This window comes from Gavialis gangeticus, unplaced genomic scaffold, assembly GCF_001723915.1.
Source record: "Gavialis gangeticus isolate Ggan-Ray unplaced genomic scaffold, GavGan_comp1, whole genome shotgun sequence".
NCBI classification, from domain to species: Eukaryota; Metazoa; Chordata; order Crocodylia; family Gavialidae; genus Gavialis; species Gavialis gangeticus.
The window spans coordinates 17,759,081-17,777,222 of record NW_017729011.1 but is presented as its reverse complement, the minus strand read 5'-3'; the positions used below and the strand labels follow the sequence as shown (position 1 = coordinate 17,777,222).

The window sequence follows — 18,142 nt, the reverse complement described above, 5'->3', positions numbered from 1 at the left end:
ACCCCTTAGCACACTCAGAGAGGCACTGTGAGGTTAAGTGACCATCCTCCTCCTCCCCAAATCCCCACAGGGAGTCCTCAGGGGTCAATCTGGGGACTCCTGGTCCTGCATTTTAGCATGGTGGTGCCATGCTGGGGAGGGGGAAACGCTCCCTAAGCAAGAGGCCAGCAGAAGCTGCTCAAGTTTCCTTGAGCTCATGGGACTCGCTGCCTAGTGGCTGCCAGTGCCTACCCTGTCCTGCCCACCTGAGCCTGCCACACACACTTCCATGCAAGACCTGGTCTATGCAGAGGCAGTGGCTGGCATGCATGAGAAGGGAAGCCAGGGAGAAAGTAAGCTCCTCCAGCTCTTCCTTCCTTGTAGACCCCGCCGGCAGTCAGAGACGATCTCTGCCTCGTGACTTTGCTCAGCACCTACTCCAGATGTCGCGATATGCTCCCCAGTGGATGATCTGGGCCTGGGTACATGTCACATTCGCACTGGTGCAATTCGTGCTGCTTTTGTACATCACTGTAAATCATACTGGCCTCTGGAGCAGGCAGATGATCCACTATTGCTATTACTGCACCTTGCCGCTAGGTAGCAGCAGGAAACAGGTAAAACTGTCCGTCTGCATAAACCAGCCATGCCAAAATAGCTGCAGACACACAACCCGTGCCCTGGGGTAGCTCGCATGGATGTAGTTTTAGCTCTGATTCTTCCGAGGGCAACTCGCACTGGATTCAAGTCAGTCACTGTGGTATCGGGTTGCGGATTTTATGGGATAAACGCATCATGCCCAAGTCCTTTACTGCCAAGGCAAATGGCCTCTCGGGGCAAAGATGGAGAGCTCTCCTGTGCTCCGTTCCTCATCGATTCGGGATCAGGGACCATCTGGACCTTTTCCTTTCTCCCACCCCAGCATTAGCCCTCAGTTAAAAATCCACTGGCCCTAGCGTCTGCAACAAAATGCCTCCTCGTGTAAATCTCCGCTCCCACCCTGCTTATCATAGCTGGCACTGGAGAAACTCCTCACACGAGTGGGATGCTGCTAATGGCTGCCATCCCGGGGAAGGATTATGATCGCTTCCCACTGAATTGTTTGCTCTCACTATAATTGATGAGCTTTTAATGAGTCTCCTGGGACTATGCATTTGAAGGGAGCTCTTTTCTTTCTGTCCCTGCGGAAGTCGGCATTTCAGCTGATTTTAGCTCTTGGGGAAACATGAATAACTATTTTCCCCCACCCCTTATTGTCATCTGCAGCTTCTGCTAACACGCAGCACTTTGGCAGCACTCTGCTCATGGTTAACCCCATTGTTACCTCCTTCTCTGCAACTGTTTTGACAGATCAGGAAAGCGCCAGGCAAATATTTCACCAGCTTCGCAGCCAGTCTGGACAAAAGGCAAAGGACGCTGCCGGGGAGAGGGTGTCTTTGCACTCCATCTGCGCCTGGGGAAGCTAGTGAAATGGTTTGTAATGAGCTGAGAACCGAGAGAGCTCCCTGCTTTCCTGGATAGGTGTTAGGTTTGGAGTCTAATCCCAGGGAAAAACTTAAGTAGGTTCCTCGCTGTTTGGGATAGCCAGGAAAACATCAGAGGCTAAATTGGGAGCCAAGCCAAGGACCAGTGAGGTACAGAAAGCTCCTCTTGCTCTACTGCCAGGAGCAGAGCTGAGCGAGTGACTGCATGTGCTGTTTGGCGACCAAAAAGCAAATCCTAAAATGCCTGGCTTGGCTCAGCCCAAAATGAACATGTTCTTTATTTCTCACTACATGCCGCCCCCCCTCCCCCCAGCCTTTCAAGCATTTAATATTTTATCTGGGGTATTGTTTTGCTATTTTTTTTCAAAAATAGTAACAACAATTTTTAGGCTGGGAACCTGGTTTTGACACAAAAGGAGGAAACTTTGGAGTTTGAAAATAGTGGTGTTTCTTTTTTGTTTTGTGTTGCTTTAATAAACTCCCTGTGTCTGAAACCTTCCCCCAGATGGGTCCAGCAGGGTTCAAGATGAGGTCCCTCCCTCTAAGTGATGCATCACAGGACTAGAAATGGGGCTGTTGAGATGGGAGCTGAACTCGGTCACGGCCTTGTCCTGGGGAAGTTTGGACCCTGCTCTGGGTGTTGCCACTTCTGCATCGTGCAAGCCGCACCCTCAGCTCTTGAAAAATTCAGGTCTTGGCCCATGCCTTGTTGCTCCAAATATGACAAGCTAATATCATACGAGCCAAGTCACGGCAGCCTCAAGATACAGGACACTACATAAGACCGCTGCCATGCCCAGCTTTGTGGTACAAAGCATCGGACTGATCAAGACCATCCTCTAGATGCTTCCCGTCTTCCCTGCCTCCGTGAGTGCTACTCTCCACAAAGATCCTGGTGCCCCAGAGATGGCATCACGGTCTGGTGAGTTCAGCCAGAAGTGGCTGGGAGGGGAGGGAAGGATTCTTGCTACCCTTAGAAATTCGCTGTCTGCTCTTGCTAACCCAGATCCCCATCTAAAAGATGCCAAGGTGAAGAGAGCACTTAGCCACTCCAGTGGGTACGGCAATTTATTTATACTAAGTTGACATTCGCCAGCTGTTGAAATACTGCTGACTTGTGGAACATTATTTACATTCAAAGCAACCTTTATGGAAAAAAAAAATTGTACATATGGGATTAGGGAACAGAAGGGGAGGGATGGGTGGGGAGGACACAGCAGGGATATGCAAACATAAATATTTGCAGAGTAATGTGTATAAATGCTCTCTGGCCTTTCTCCTGGAATGCAATAATGCCTGCAATTGAGTTCATTGGCCAAATTGAATTTGGGCTCCTGTAGAAGTCTCTTTATATTAAGTGCTTTAACATACATCACCGCCTCAGTCTATTGATGAAATTCTATTATCTGCTCAGGGCCAGACACAACGTGGCACAAAACGGGGGTAAAAAACCATCATAAAATTAAGCCAGAAGCAGGTAATAGGACCTTGGGTATCTGTCTTCTCATATTGACAATGTGTCACTTGTGCATGGACAAGGGAGGAGCTTTCCGGTGTGCGTCTCTCGCTGCTTCCTTTCCCTACTGCCAGGCTCCTAGGACTCAGCTTTGCTTTGCAGCCTTTTGGAAGAATAGCTTTTAAGAGTCATGTGGAGAGATCAGCAACCAGCTGCTGTGAGCGAGTAACTTAATTTAGCTATCAGACTACAGGCAAGATTCCTCCCCAGCTACAGCTAATTTCAATATAAGCCAGATCAAGAAAAGAAATCCACCCATATCCCCCTGCTCCAGCGTTTAGGGGGTGGGCTCAGCCATTGGGATCCATGGGAGAAGCACGGGATTATCAGAACAGACTCTGGCTAGCTGAGGGGCAGTCCTGGAAACCAAGGAGGCTGTTACCTATTGGGATGTGGGTGACATGTATGCTTTCCTTTCCGTCCCTGCGGAAGTCAGCATTTCAGCTGATCTTGGCTCTCGGGGAAACATGAATAACTATTTTGGAACATGTAGGAAAGGTGGGTGACAGGTACGCTATGCTCCCTGGGAACTGCCAGAGCGTGGCAGCGCTTGAGGGCAAGCCAGTGGCACTCGGTAGCAACATCTCATGCAAGGGAAGCCACCCCTGTCATGCTCCTTTGCCTGGCTGTCGTGTATTTTCCTTGCGGTTCACTGATGCATACGCTGCCCTGCCCTCCACAGGACATGTCTGCTGCCAACCAAAAAACTCAAATAGCCTCACCCCTGGAAGATGACCAAAAGCACATCTAGAGGGTCTCCTGCAAATTGGTAAACAGGCAGAAAGTTGCGTGTAGCCAAGCAGTAGGAGAGAGGCTGAGACTGCGCACAACTCATTTCACACAGGTGCACCCAATTGCACAATTCCAGCCACGGTCCCCAGCCCCCAAATCCTAGCTGGAGGGACAAAAATCACGTATGGCAAAACAGCTGGGCAGAGGGCGATACCGTGTCTCTGGAAACCCCTAGTATCCTTGAGTATCATGCTTGAAGACACAGAAGGAAAATCCCCTTGCATGCAACCAGACAATTAACCAGATGCATTGATGGGGATCCCTGGGCAGAGCGAGCTGGAAGCTTTGGGCACCGGCTGTGGCTGGGGACAGGATAATGGGCTTGAGTTCTGGCTTGCTGCAACAAACTCCTTGCTCTTATTTATGCAGAGAGAAATGCATTCCCGGCAGGGAATCCATGCGAGAAAGCGTGAACCTCGCAGCACCACAAAACCACGGGGGAGAAAATTAGAAACCAAAGCACCAGGAGAGGGTGGGGAGGAGGATGAGATTCAATAAATAAATAAATTAAAAGCCCGCAGGAAAAAAATAAAATAAAAACAGATCATGGAGAAGGGGAGAAGAAAACAAATAGGACCGAAAATCATCCCTTCTAATTAGTTAATCCTTGGCCTGATGAAGGGCCAGGAGCTGAGGCATTATTATTCCCTAAGCTTACTTCTCATGTGTGATTTGTAATGTAAGTAATGTGCTTGCAGCTTACTTTCCATATTTTCCCCCGGGGGATTACTTAGGGCTGGGAAAGACAGACAGACTGAGGGAGGAGGAGAAGGAGGCCGGGAGGGGAGGAGGAAAGAGAAATCTTAATCATGAGCCTACAATTGATTCACTTCCCCCAGTCTGATTTCTCATAACTGGTTCCATGTGTCCCGGCCACGCCACATTAACTTCAATTACAGCTTATTAATACCTCTGTGAGAGCGGGTGCCCCAGTGCACAGTGCTCTGCCTGATGTTAGAAAGGGGAGAAAATTGCTCTGAAGAGCTGCAGCGTGATGGGAGCATCCTCCCTGCCCGTTGATCCCGGCTGCACCCAGGAAATGCCCCGAGGAGCCTTGTTTTTTGAATCACAAGAGGCTCGTTTGACTGGTTGCTCGGCTGAGTGCAGAACGAAGCTGTGAAGGGAAAGGGTCTTTCCACTTCCCTCCCTTGTGCCCCTAGCTCTGGCCAAGGGCTCTCTCGCATCTATTCCTGTCCCGAATTCAGTGCCTCTCCAATTACTCAGCAGATCGATAGGAACAGGATGGAAGAAAAGGAGGAGAGGAAGAAAAAGGATACCAAGAAGGAGACGGAGAACAAAAATAAACCATCAGATGTAAGTTGAGAAACGGGCTCAGCTGAGCGGATGGGAAGTGAGGGAGCAGAGAGAGACGTGGGTATGTGGCAGGCGCGCCGTTAACACGCCACAACTAACACCAGGATTTGCACCGAGCAAAACTCCCCGTTTCCTCGGGTCTTCCATGGGTCGTGCCAGATTCTCCCAGATGCAAGTTGTAGGCCTGAAAGCTGCTTCAGCCAAGAGCTGAGCAGGAGTAATGCCATTTTGTCTTGACACGACTAACTAAACAGCACTAAAAGCAGGGCAAGCAGGTCACAGTTTCGAGTGACCTCTGTATAACTGGGGTCAGTGAAAAAGTAAAAAGAGGATGTGGAGGCAGTCCGAGGCAGCAGGATTCAGGTGGCAGTCTCAGTCTAACAGGAACCACCACTGTGGATATTTATGACAGATGGAAGAGAGCTACAAAAAAAGGATATAAAAACCAAAGGAAAAAGACTTAAGTGGGGTGGGGGGACACAACATCCTTGTCAAGCCAGGCCTCTCTCGGACTGCCATCTGGTACCACGTAAACCAGAACAGCCTGTTTCACGGCTGGGTTGTTAGCAACTAAACCGGCACTCCCACCTGGGCTTGCCTGGGTGAGGAGGGTGTGTGCACACTGCAGACAAGACCTGTCAAAAGTGCAGATGAGCTCCCTGCGAGCCAACAGCTGTCCATACCCGGAGAGGAGATGGGCACCCCCAGGTCATTGCCCAAAGACTCGCCGGTGATGCAAAGCAACTCAACTAACCCAGGAGGGTTGTTGCAGCTGCTAAGGAGCCCCAGCGGTTGCAGCAGCCTCTAACTTGACTTGTGGTGATGGATGCCTGGCTCCTGTAAGAATAGCTATATGGCCTGTTAGGATTGCTTAAAGGTTAAGTGTTGCATTCAAAGCTTCACGAAAATATTGGCATTGCTTATGTGTTTGGTAAATCAGGATTTCAGGCTATTTAGTTAAGGGGTGGGGTGAATGGAAATGAAATGATCCGTCAGATTAGTCCGGTCTGAAATCCTAATTTGTCTTCAATCCTTAGCACAACAACATGGCTCCCAGCAAAGTTTGGCCTACAGCCTGTAGGTGATGGAATAAGGCAAACACGTCCTCTTACCTGCAGTTTCTCCTCCCCCCGTTTGCTCTGTTTCTCAACAGTAATACTCTTAGTTTCTAAGCCTCCAGTCCTGATTTCCCCCAAAACAGACCTCCTCGCTGCACGCTTGTCCCTTTCCACCTGGAAGTACTCGTATCCTGGGAGACTTCTGTGCACGCTCCCCGGTGCACGCTGTCTCTCCCCCACGCCTCTTAGCCCAGCAAAGCAGTCTCAGGTGTGCTTAGCTTCACCTCTTCCCTGCGCTGCATTTATATCAGTCTCTCATTGATTCCCCCCTTACTTGCTCTTGATGACCCGTCCCTTGCTCCACTGTACACAGGATTCAATTTGGTTTTAAGTACCTGCACCTTAATTAGCTTCACTTACAGTCACAATTAGATTACTTGCCCGTGAAAAATTGCTGGCTGGAATTAAAGCAATTGCAGAAGTAGACGGGGAAGGGAAGGAGATGTCGGTTCTCATGAAGTTTTTTTTTCTCTCTCTCTCTCCCCCACTCTCCTCCCTGCGGCCCTGGCTCCTCTCCAGCAGGCAGGAATTCTTCCCTCAACATTAGGCCTTTGAGCAGCAATACTGAGAGCTGTGGAAAAGCCAGATGGAGGGGGACCCCCTCCCATTTTCCACATGTATTGGCAAATAAAGGGTGTCTTCTGCATAATTAACTGAGCCATTTCTAAGTGGGGGAACCAAGGGTTACTCAAAACTGGGTCTCTGTCTGAGTTTCTAAAGCTTGGGAGTGGAAATAAGGCTGGCCCTGGTTTCAACCTGGTATTTCTTCCCATCCAGAGAAACTCATCTTCATCTTTCATGGTGGGGTGGGGGAGGTTGAGGAGTTAGTGCATAAGCAGGGGAAGTGTTACCCGAAGCCAAAGGTAAGCACTGGCAATGCAGAGAAGCCACTGTCCCATAGTGGCCAAGGGCAGCTGTCCTCATGGGGCACTCAGCCAATTCAGAAGGGAGGTCTTCAGAAATGAAGGGAAAAAAAAATCAAGCCCAAAAAGCATTTAATTCCATCCCCGCTGGAAAGTGCACAGCCGTTTCCAGTGGTCATTTGCAGTCCGAACCCATCCTCCCCTCTGCTGAGGGCCCTAGAGATGCATTATACAACCCACTGCGGCTTTTACTTGCTTGAGGAAAGAACAAATAAATAAATCAAAAGTTAATCTCATTAAGTTTGGGGTCAGAGCTGGCTTTAGTTTCTGAGGTGCCTCACGCAAAAGCCAGGGCTTGAATGGTAAATACGGAGTAAGTGGAACTCTGTGCCCACAGGACCAAAAAGGCTGGTGTGCTGGGTGTTTTTTTTTAAGGTCTTTCTTGTTGTGAAGCTCTCGCTGAGTCTCTGATTAAGGAGAGAAAAAGTATCACAGTGAAGAACCTGAACAGCACAGAAAGAAAGGAGAAACACCCAAGTGAACCAGCTAGTGCAGTACCCAAGGGATGGGAAAAGCCTCTTGATAGCTATAGTGATTCCAAAGAACATGAATGCACTCGAGCGCGTTTTATGTTCTGTACCTCTTACTTTTTGCTAACAAGCGCGGCGTGCAGGGATGGGAATTGGGCTGGCCCTGCCTTGATGTAAGCCCTGCTCAAAGCCTCCTCCAAGACCACTGCATCCTGAGTAAAGAAGCACCGTGGCGTTCATCAACACCTATCCTTCTCGCTGCTCAGGTGAGCAGAGCAGTGGTACCTCTCCGGGCACCTGCTGAAGGTTGTTTCTTACCCTAATGTCAGCAGCGAGCGGAAGAGATGCCGTGTCAGACCAACTATCCCACTCGTCTGTCTCTTGCCATGGCAGGGAGTGGGTGCTAAGAGGGCAAGGATGTCAGCAGGGTGGATCCAAAATGATCCATCTCCCGTCAGAATACCAGCTGCAAAGAGGTACCAGAGTGTTGGAGGGAGAGAGGCCTGACTGCGTGACTTGCCCCAGGCCTGAACATTTCTGGGGGTGGCACGGCTACCTTGGCTTCTGCCCCTGTAAAATGGGGCTGCCAATCCTGACCTGCCTCAGAGCGGAGTTTCCGAGGCTTAAACAGGTAATGTGTGGAAACTAGATCAAAAAGTTAGCAGGTGAGTCTCACCTGGACTGAAAATGCCAGAGGGCAGGGAGCACTTCATCTGGATTAGAAAGCACCGCTTGCCCCCACCGCGCTCCACATATCATCCTCTTGGGCTGCCCACCCAGTGGATAACAAACGCACCCATTTTTTTAAGCCCAAGAGGGGGCACCTGGTGACTGATCCTGATCTGGCATCCTCCAAACCGCATGCCCTGCAGTCCCGTCATGGCCCGTGAGCCTAACCGGGCCTAATGAACGGATGCCTCTCTTACAATCCCTTCTGCCAACAGACTCAGCCAGAGTGGGCTTGCTGTACCCATGGATGGGTTACTGCCAGCCGCATCAACCACATGCCTTGGCAGCTGCCGAGCCAAGCTCTCAGCAAGCCCTGCAGGGCAGAGGTGACCCTGGCTGCAGAAGCAAAGGGCCATACGAGCAGGAGATGGACCAGAGAGCAAAGACCTTTGTGCCCTTGGGTCTCCAGTCACGTTCCTTGGCTGGAACGAAGACGGGGGGTGGGGGGGGGTTGATTTTCCTGCAGAGCGACGACTTTATCCCTGGGGGTTTCTGATCATACTTCCATGGGGACAGTTTCTTTCCCCTTTGTGGACCTAGCCGATCGTACAGGCTGTGCTGTATTCCAAGAAAAAAGGGATTTCCATCCCCTGCCGCTTCATGGAAGTGTGCTGCTTCCAACCTTGGTTATAATCAGGGGAAAATGAACCTGTGGCTTCCCCGGCCCTTCCCAGTTCCTCTCTGCGAGCATGAATATTCCCAGTGACCTAACATACTGCCTCTTAAAGGGGAAGACTTCTGTGGGGGTCCCCGTCAAAAAAACGGGTGGCCCACGACTGAAGGAGGGCAGGTCTGTCCTTGGGAGCTGAGCCGCTTCTCCGACGGGCCCTCCGCTCAAGCTTTTACTCAGAACAGAGGGGCCTTTCAGCTTCTTGTCATCATTTCCTTGGAGCAAATTCAGACAAAGCCCGTCCTGGTGGCACCTGCAAAACATTGCTACTTGTACGTCTCAGAAGCCAACAGCTTGGAAGTGGTACAAGCTGCTCATCTGTCACCATGGTGATAGCTGAGAGTCTCATTCCTTGGGTGGGACTTTCCCCCCCCCCCCCTTCTTGCCTGCAAGTCTCAAACAAGCTGAAATCCAGAAGCTGGGTGGGAAATTAGCCATCTCGGCACTTTTCCACCTTACTTTGCTTTGTTGGTTGATGTCATAACGTAACATATGGCACTGCGCAGAGAAACGAAAGAATAAAGCCAAGAAGAAACAAAAAGCTGCCCCCAAAACTGCTAGTGGACTGAGCTGCACGACAGAGCCAGGACTGAGGCAAAGGACAAGGGGGTGCCTGGGGCTTGGTCATGTGGATGGTCTGCTCTGGGCCCTGTGTTCAAATCCTGACTGATCTCACAAATCAACAGGGTTTGATGGTCTGAGCTTTATCGGCTACCCATCTCCAGCACCTGTCATGTGCGACTCCCTTCCTTGGACTGTAAGATTTTGGGGGCAGAGACTCTGCCACTCTAGATGTATCTAAACACCTACCTCCGGAGAGGCTGTGAGCTGGAAGAGCAGGGTGGGTGCTGCATGTCAGGAAGGAGGTGAGCTCACAGGGCTGAGAAGGAGCTCAGCCCTGTAATAGCAGGAGGGAACGATGTAACCCTCACCATCACAACTAACACAGTGATGTGCATGGGGTAGCCGGGCAGGTCCTGGAGGGCTGCTCTTCCTAGCATCCTCCCCGTACAGTGCATTTTTCACGTGGAGCTCCCTTGTTTGAGCCATGACATGAGGAGGGTGACCTTCAACACATCAAAATAGGTATTTGGCCTTTTCGGGAAGGTGCTAGCTGCCAGATGGCACTCTAAACAGAGGTAGGGTCAGACACTGATGATGGTGAGTCAAGCAGCTGTGCTAGCAGGAGAGCATGGAGCATATAAGAGGCTCAATGACTTGGCCAAGGATGAAGAACAAGTCAGTGGCAGAGATGGAAGTACGGGGAACAGAATTTTGCACAACCCATTCCCCTTCTGGCTGCCTCACTCTAGGCACTAGCCAGGCTTAATATCCACAAGGAAGCACAATGCTCAGTCTCCAGTGCAGAGATGCTTCCTTCAGGAGGGCTCCTGTTGGGCAACAAGCTACCCATCATACAAGTACGCTTGTTCTTTTGACTTTGTTCTGATTTAGGGACCAAATCAGAGGGCGAATGGGAGAGATGTCGAGTTGATAATCTGTTAAGTCAATAAATACTTAGCTCAGCTTTCTAAAAACAACACTATACCCCCGTTCCCAGCCCTCCAAGCAGCAAGATAGAAAGCAAACAAGCAGCGGGTACCTGCCAATGACTTCAATGTTGGAGACAGCATAGAAGTACTTGTACAAATTCTCCCTCTGAACATAGGTCCCCCCGAGAGCCGGTCTCAACAGCCTCATCCTCAGGTCGGTCACAGTGAAGAAGTCCTTCAAGCCCTTGGCACTCTCCAGCCTGGTGTACAGGTTGTCCATGTTCTTGAGGTCTGGGCCAGCAAAGATGGCAAAGCGATCCCTCACCTCAAACCGCACGTTCTTCTCCTTTTTGGAGCCCACCCAGCGGGAGTACTCCTCCGTGCACAGCACCCTGTTGGCACTGGTAGTAGAAAGGTCCCTGACCCTCCGTGCTGGCATGCCAAAGGCTTCCATGCAGTCATCTGCATAGTACTGGTAGGGGTGCCAAGTCCTCCCGTTGTCCAGGGACTTCTCCAGCATCATGATGGTGGGTCGGCCATACTCAAAGGTTATCACAATGTCATCTGTCAGCTCGATGCTCTTGTTCCAGGAGAGCGTGATGTTAGCCAGCAGGGGCTCCGGGTAGCGGCTCCATGTCACACTCTGCCAGTAAGTGGCCAGCCCTTCATCCTCGGTGTCAAACATAAGTTTTGGCGGGTGGGCCAGGTCTGGGTTGGAAGCGTCACACTCATCACTGCACAAGTATGGGTTCTCCTGAAAGAAGAACAATCAATGACAAGAAAAGACAGCAACAAACAGGAGTCTTAGACATTTTGCAGACTTAATAGCAGAGGTGGAGCTGGAATTTCCAAATATGCTCACGGCATATGCTTGAGACACTCACACCCGCTACTGCTAATAACCTGACAGGGTGATTGAGGATGCTCCGGCTAAAGGCTGTAGACGCGAACCCAGGCGTTGTGGGCTGAATGGGGCCAGGCGCTTGATGCGAGAGCAGGGAGCCTGCCTCTGGTGTACTCTGTGGGCACGTCTACGCTTTCTTTTATGTGCTGTACCTAATGTGCGTTAAATCTAGTTACTTCCCTTGTGAGGTACTAGAAAAATGCACATTAGCTTGTTTTAATGTGCATTAGCTAAAGAGCGTGGGTTTTTTGTGACGCTTTAATGTGCATCAAAAAAGGGTAATGCGCGCTCAAATGCACATGTAGATGCGTCCACTGACACCTTTTGGTGCCCCAGCTGACTTAGGCACAAGGCAGAAGGGACAAGATTGAGACCACAGCGTGGGTGGGAGAGTAGGATGGGACAAAGAGACTGGCGAGACTGGGACAGAAGGAAGGATAACAATCTGCGACAAACCGGCAGGGCAAAAACACTAAGGTGGGAAATTAGAAGTCAGGAGGCTGGAAATGTTTGAGCAAAGGAGCCGCTGGGGAAACCAGCAGTGGCAGCCTACGAGGTGTCTAGGGAAGGAACATGAAGACGAGATTACAAGCTCACAGAAGAGGAGACTGGGACTGGTTGGCCTGGGCTCAGAGCAAGTGTGGGTGACAATAGGGATAACATCTCTCAAGGGGGTGGATTGGGGGAAGGCCTGTGACAGGATGGGCAAGGAGACTGAGACAAGAAGCCAGTGTGGGGGGAGACTGGGGCAAGGGCCTGGGAAGTGGGTTGGAGAGGAGACTTATCCTGGATAAGGAGCTTAGGGAGCAAAGAGACAGACTTGATGAGACGTGGAGAGGTGAAGCTGGGAATGGCTGGCCAAGGGGACGGGAATTTGGCTGCTGACTAGCTGGCACAGAGGATGGGACAAGTCAGGGCGGAGAAGCGAGGAGGCAGGGACAGGCTGGAAGAGACGGAGCAGAAAGGAAGAGCGTGCTCGGGAAGTGTACTCCCTGCAGCGCCAGGAATGGAAACCCAAATTCCTGAGGGCCGTTGCTCTTCTGCCGTCAGCAAACATGGGAAACCCACTATTGGCCGTGCGTGTGTCCCCACCCCTCCTGGTTCTGGTCAGCAGAGATGACAACATGTCACTGCTCCTACCGGTCATGCCTTAGTTCAATCACAGAAAACGAGGGTGGGAAGGGCCCGCAGGAGGTCACATCTAGTCCAGCCCCCTGCTCAAAGCAGGACCAGCCCCAACTACATCATCCCAGCCAAGGCTTTGTTGAGCTGGGTTTTTAAAACCTTCAAGGATGGAGCTTCCACCACCTCTCCAGGTAACCCATTCCAGTGCTTCACCACCCTCCTAGCGAGAAAGATTTCCCTAATATCCAAGAAAGAAGCCCCCGAACAAAGCCATTCGGCCCCTCAGCCTCAAGTAGCAAAGGTCTGGCAGAAGGGGCTTAAGGGGTCCAATCCTACTGCTCAGATAGCTACTGCTTGGCTGATGAAGCTACAGAATGGGATTTCACTTCTCTTTATTCTTTTGGCTTGAAAAACATGGGAAGTTGCATACAGGTACACACTTACTCACATGCATCCCCCCCACATGCATGTGTACATGTGCACACACGCACACACGCACAGAACTCCATAAAAAGAACATGATTAAAGTTGCTAAATTAAGCTTTTGCCAGTTAGGAAATGCCGGGGTTAAGGCTGCCCCTGAAACCTTGGTTTGCCTCTATTATGTATATGTACAAAGTCTTTAATTACACAGTCACATTCAGGACTCAGGATGGACCTGCCCTGAGGCTCACTCAGGGTTGCGCAGTAGAAAGGGCTGGATCTCTGGATGCTATAATGAGTTGAGGAATCTGTGGGCATTTTAGGAATTTTATTTGAGATTGTAAACCCTGTATATGCTAACAATAAATTATCTCCACCACTGGTATGTGATCACACAGGCCAGCTTCTTCTCACCTTCATCAGAAGCAATGAAATCACCTGTCAGAAAGATGTGGTCAGCTGTTGGGCTTGATTTGGAGGTCACCTGCCAGAGCAGGCAGGAAGGTTATAAAAGAGCAGGACTGGCTCTCTTTTGGGGTTTCTTTCTTGGTGTTTCACCAGCTTAGGGGAAGAGAGGCACAGCTGGAGCCAGATGAGGGGCGAGAGCTGCTAAGTTATGGGTGGCAGAGGGAGAGGCCTCTCACGTGGGTAGAGTTAAGCAGGGGAAGGGGCTTTTAGGCTTAAAGGAGGCTGAGGGGCTGCAATATGCCCAAGGAGATGCGCAGTTGAGCTGCAGGTGCTGCCTTGCAGGCAGAGATGGCAAACACAGCAACTGCACTCTGAGAGCGAGCTCGGCGAGCTATGCCAAGGGCAGCGTGCGGGTTCTCTCTCCAAACTCAGAAGCTGAAGTGCACCAGGCTGGGACACAACACTGGGACAAATACAGCGGTCTGGTGAGTGCCCAAATGCACGTTGCAAAAATCAGAAAGTGTGAGCTGGTGAGGCAGAGCATTAGGAGTGGCTTCTGGTTGTTGAAGTGGCTGTCTTGTCTTGTAGCCCTGGATTGCATCCCTACTTGTGTGGTCGAGTTTCTTTTCTTGCTGCTGGGCAAGTCATTCTGACCAAACTTCCTACAGGAGAAGAGGCTGTTGTTTCCTCATTTCTTATTTTCTAGATGCCCAACTTGATAACCTAGGGGGTATGATTGCAAAAGCACTGGGTACTCTTAGCTGCAGAAGGAGCTGATGGGAGCCTGGGTTTGAACATACCAAGTGCTTCATGAAGCTAAGTGCTGTGAAATATCTGGTCTTGCTCGTCTCCAACTGGGCACCCAAACCTTTTGATTTTATATCTCAGTGTCTCTACTCCCCACTTGTAAAATGGACATAGTCCAGCCTCTTCCACTCACCTAGGAGCGCTGGGAATATAACATAATATATGCAAAGTGCTTGGATAGTCTAGCGCTGACTACCATAGAAAAGCCCTGGAGGAAACAAATAAATCGGTCTTCAGAGCAGCATTTGAACAGTGTACTGTAAGTAAAGCATGGGACCACATGCTGAACAAAGAGGCTGAAACAAAATATTGAGCAGCTGATCATTAAATGAGCACCATCTATCCTTGGCACTGTATGAGGCAGGGGTTGATTGAAGGGGAAAAAAAGTGCTCGGAGAGCTGAAGTCTGTAGTGTAATGGATGTGTGCAAGCCAACTACATTAAGGTGGTGTGGGCAACCTTAATTCTGGAGTTTCTCTTTCACATGCTTCGCTTAGTAACCTTTGTAATGGGGGAGGGCATGCACACGCATGTATGAAAGGCAGAGGAAAGGTAATCGCTGGGGACTGTGAGATTAGTGAGCCCATCCTCCAAGGGAAGATATTGGATATTAAACTAATACTTCAGCTGATCCCTAAACAAAACGGGATGGATATCATGATCACCCTTAACAACCCATGCAGCCATGCAAACCAAATAGACGGGATCCGTGCTATACATCAGACTCTCGGGGAGGTCAGATGTGAAGACCACCATGCGAATATCTCTGAAGCTGTCCAAAGCTTTAGGATGATGTTCCTCAAGGAGCAAGATAATCTGCTCTTGTCAGGGGCCAATATATCTGGTAGACTGGGTCAGTGATCTGCTCCTGCATGGTAAAGCTTATGTGCTATTGTGATGTATAGGCTATGACAGGATCCAGAATTCTTTAGAAGGTCTTTGATATACTAGTGTATAATTTAAGAGATGCTACATATTGGGGAATCATTCACGCTATTGAAGCAAAGCCACTTGTTGGGTGCAATAAAACAGTTTTAACAATGCCGAGTGCTGCGCCGCCGAAAAGCTGCAGATGGAAATGGAAGGGGAAAAAATACCCATTTGAATCAAACCCTGTTTCCACGCCCTTCTTGTGTGGACACAACATCCCCTTAATGTAAAATGTTTTAGCTGCTGTCTCTCATTTCATTTGGGCCATTGCTACAAGCAATACTGACATTTGCTGGTATAAACTGCATCTACACCAGAAGGGCTTGCTGGGATAGTTTAACCAGTATAGCTCTACTTTCCCTACTGTGGACAAAGACTTTTAATGGATCGCTTTCTTCTGGCTTTTTGTTGAAGTCTTTCTTAATAACCAGTGATGACCCAGCTGAGTGGGTCAGAGCCCACAGAAGATAATGAGGCATCATGCTGCTAAGGTTGCACTGTGCAAATAAAAAAACCCACCAGGGAAATCCTAGCAAAACAGAAAAACAGATAAGACCTCGTGGGCAGGAGCATAACACAGGGGTTATTTTGTTTTCTTTTTTTTATTTTCTTCCCTTCAGAACCAGCTCAGGGAAGGGACAGTGCTCTGTTCCCTTAGTATAGTCAACGAGGGTGTTGACCTCTACGGGTTCAGATCCACAGGCTGGAGTGTATAGGACAGGAGGAAGAGGGAATCCAAGTTGTGCTTACTTCCCTTGCACAGGGGGTACAGCAGGTAGGCAGTGCCTTTTCACTCCTCTGCCTCTGAACCCAAGGTCTGCATAACCTGTGCAAGGGCATAAAGGATGCTTTTCCTTCACCTTGAATGAAGGTACTGGCCATGGAGGACTTTATTAGAGCACCTGATGTGAAATGAGTAGGACAAGGAAGTGAATACTTAATTTAAAAAATGTGAGAGTGCTAAAAGGCAGAACTTGGGTCTGGTCCCAGCTAATCGAGCAAGTTGGTTTCTAAACTGCTGTTTGCATTCAGGCTTATTGACATGTACTCCTGTCCAGAAATACTCAGTCAACTTCCAAATGGTTGGATTGTCTGGACTCTGTGTCGGGCGGGGGAGAAGGCAGAAACAGATGGCCGTTTTCTGGCTGCTTTGCTAGTCCTGGGAAGATCTGTTAAGTAGCACTGAAACAATTCCAGGTAATACTTCTGAATCTCACTCTTGCCCATGCCATGTGTCCTTAAAAATAATCTGCCCACTTTTAATATACAAGGCTGCATCAGTGAGCAGGTGGAGACTTGGATTGTTCAATCAGCTTGAAAAAAATAAGGCATTCACTTTAATTTGCATGGTAGCATTTGTTACTGACTTGATTGTCCTTTTAGCAATTTAGATGTATAAATGTTCCTGTTCTTTAGCATGCTGTGTTGTAACCATTTTTTTTTTTTCTGTTGTTAACTAACATGATGTCAAACCTACATTAACATGTGAAAACACAGCTTGAAGTGTCAGAGATTAGGTTGCTAACTGCGATAGCTTGAGTGCAGTTTCCAACAGCAAATTTTAGCAGTGCAAGGGTGCCTCTAACTGGCAGATCTGCTGAGGACCTGGGGCCAATTGTGTTCAATATCTCCATCAATGGCCTGGAAGATGGCACAGAGCACACCCTCAGCAAGTTTGCAGATGACACCAAGTTGGTGGGAGTAGTAGACACGCTGGAGGGTAGGGTTAGGTTTCGGAGAGACCTAGACGAGTTGGAGGATTGGATCAAAAGACATCTCATGAGGTTCAATAAGGACAAGTACAAAGTCCTGCACTTGGGATGGAACAATCCCATGCACCAGTCCAGGCTGGGGCTGACTGGCTGGGCAGCAGCTTTGCAGAAAGGACCTGGGGGTTACCCTGCACAATAAGCTGAAGAAGAGCCACCAGTGTGCCCTTGTTGCCAAGAAGGCTAACAGCATCCTGGGCTGCATTGGTAGATGTCAGGGTGACATGTAGGGGGGTGCATGTGCACCCCCTGAGCGTGATGGTGCACCCCCTGCAAAAAGGCGCCACCGACAGTGGCCATGGTGCCTGGGGGTGGTCGCCACTCACCACCCCACCACCAACACCGCCAGCAGCATCTGCAGGCGGTCAGCAATTCCCGCTGGCCACCACTGATGCTGCCGGCAGCGCCTGCGAGTGGTCGCCACCCCCTGGTCAGCACTTGCCACCCCTCCTCCCCACCCAGCACGGCCGCGCTCCCGCCTGCCACCGCTGCACTCCCCCAGCCACCAGGAGCACGTGCTGTCCGTGGTAGGTGTGTTGCCAGTAAGTCGAGGGAAGTGATTCTTCCCCTCTGTTCAGCACTGGTGAGGTCGCATCTGGAGTCCTGTGTCCAGTTTTAGGCCTCCCACTACAGAAAGGATGTGGACAAACTGGAGAGAGCCTAGCGGAGGGCAACAAGAATGGTTCGGGGGCTGGGGGACATGATTTGTAAGAAGAGGCCGAGGGAACTGAGTTTACTTAGTCTGGAGAAAAGGAGGCTGAGGGGAAATTTAACAGCAGCCTTCAACTACCTGAAGGGGGTTTCAAAGAGGATGGAGCTGGCCTGTTCTCGGTGGTGGCGGATGACAGGACAAGGAGCAATGCTTTCAAGTTGCAGCAAGAGAAGCTTAGGTTGGGTATTAAAAGAAACTTTCTCACTAGGAGGGTACAAAACACTGGAACAAGTTATGCAGAGAGGTCATGAAATCTCCATCCTTGGAGGTTTTTTAAGACCTAGCTAGACAAAGCCTGTACTGGGATGATCTAGTTGGGGCTGGCCCTGCTTTGTGCAGGGCGTTGGACTAGATGACCTAAGGTCACTTCCAACCCTAACTTTCTATGAAATGCCTGGAAAGAGGCCAAGGCAACAGAGTTCAGAGCAAACTGGATCTTCCCCACGCCTGGGTAACATTAGATGGAAAGTTTTGGCTCAAACCATTAGAGACGAGGCTGGCTGCAGCGTTCAGATCCATATCAACACTATTTAGAATCTGAATGCCCGGTTCCAGGGTCTTGGGTTGGGGCGTTTC

General features: G+C 50.0%; 1 protein-coding gene across 2 annotated transcripts in view; it reads right to left on the bottom strand.

The window, feature by feature from the left end:
• The window catches only part of NTNG2 (netrin G2), an 86,945-nt gene that overhangs the window by 39,296 nt on the left and 29,507 nt on the right, over positions 1 to 18,142 (bottom strand). For both annotated transcript variants that reach the window (XM_019510708.1, XM_019510709.1), the window contains exon 2: positions 10,599 to 11,242. In XM_019510708.1, the coding sequence (XP_019366253.1) occupies positions 10,599 to 11,242 (644 nt within the window). The remainder of the gene's footprint in view (positions 1 to 10,598; positions 11,243 to 18,142) is intronic.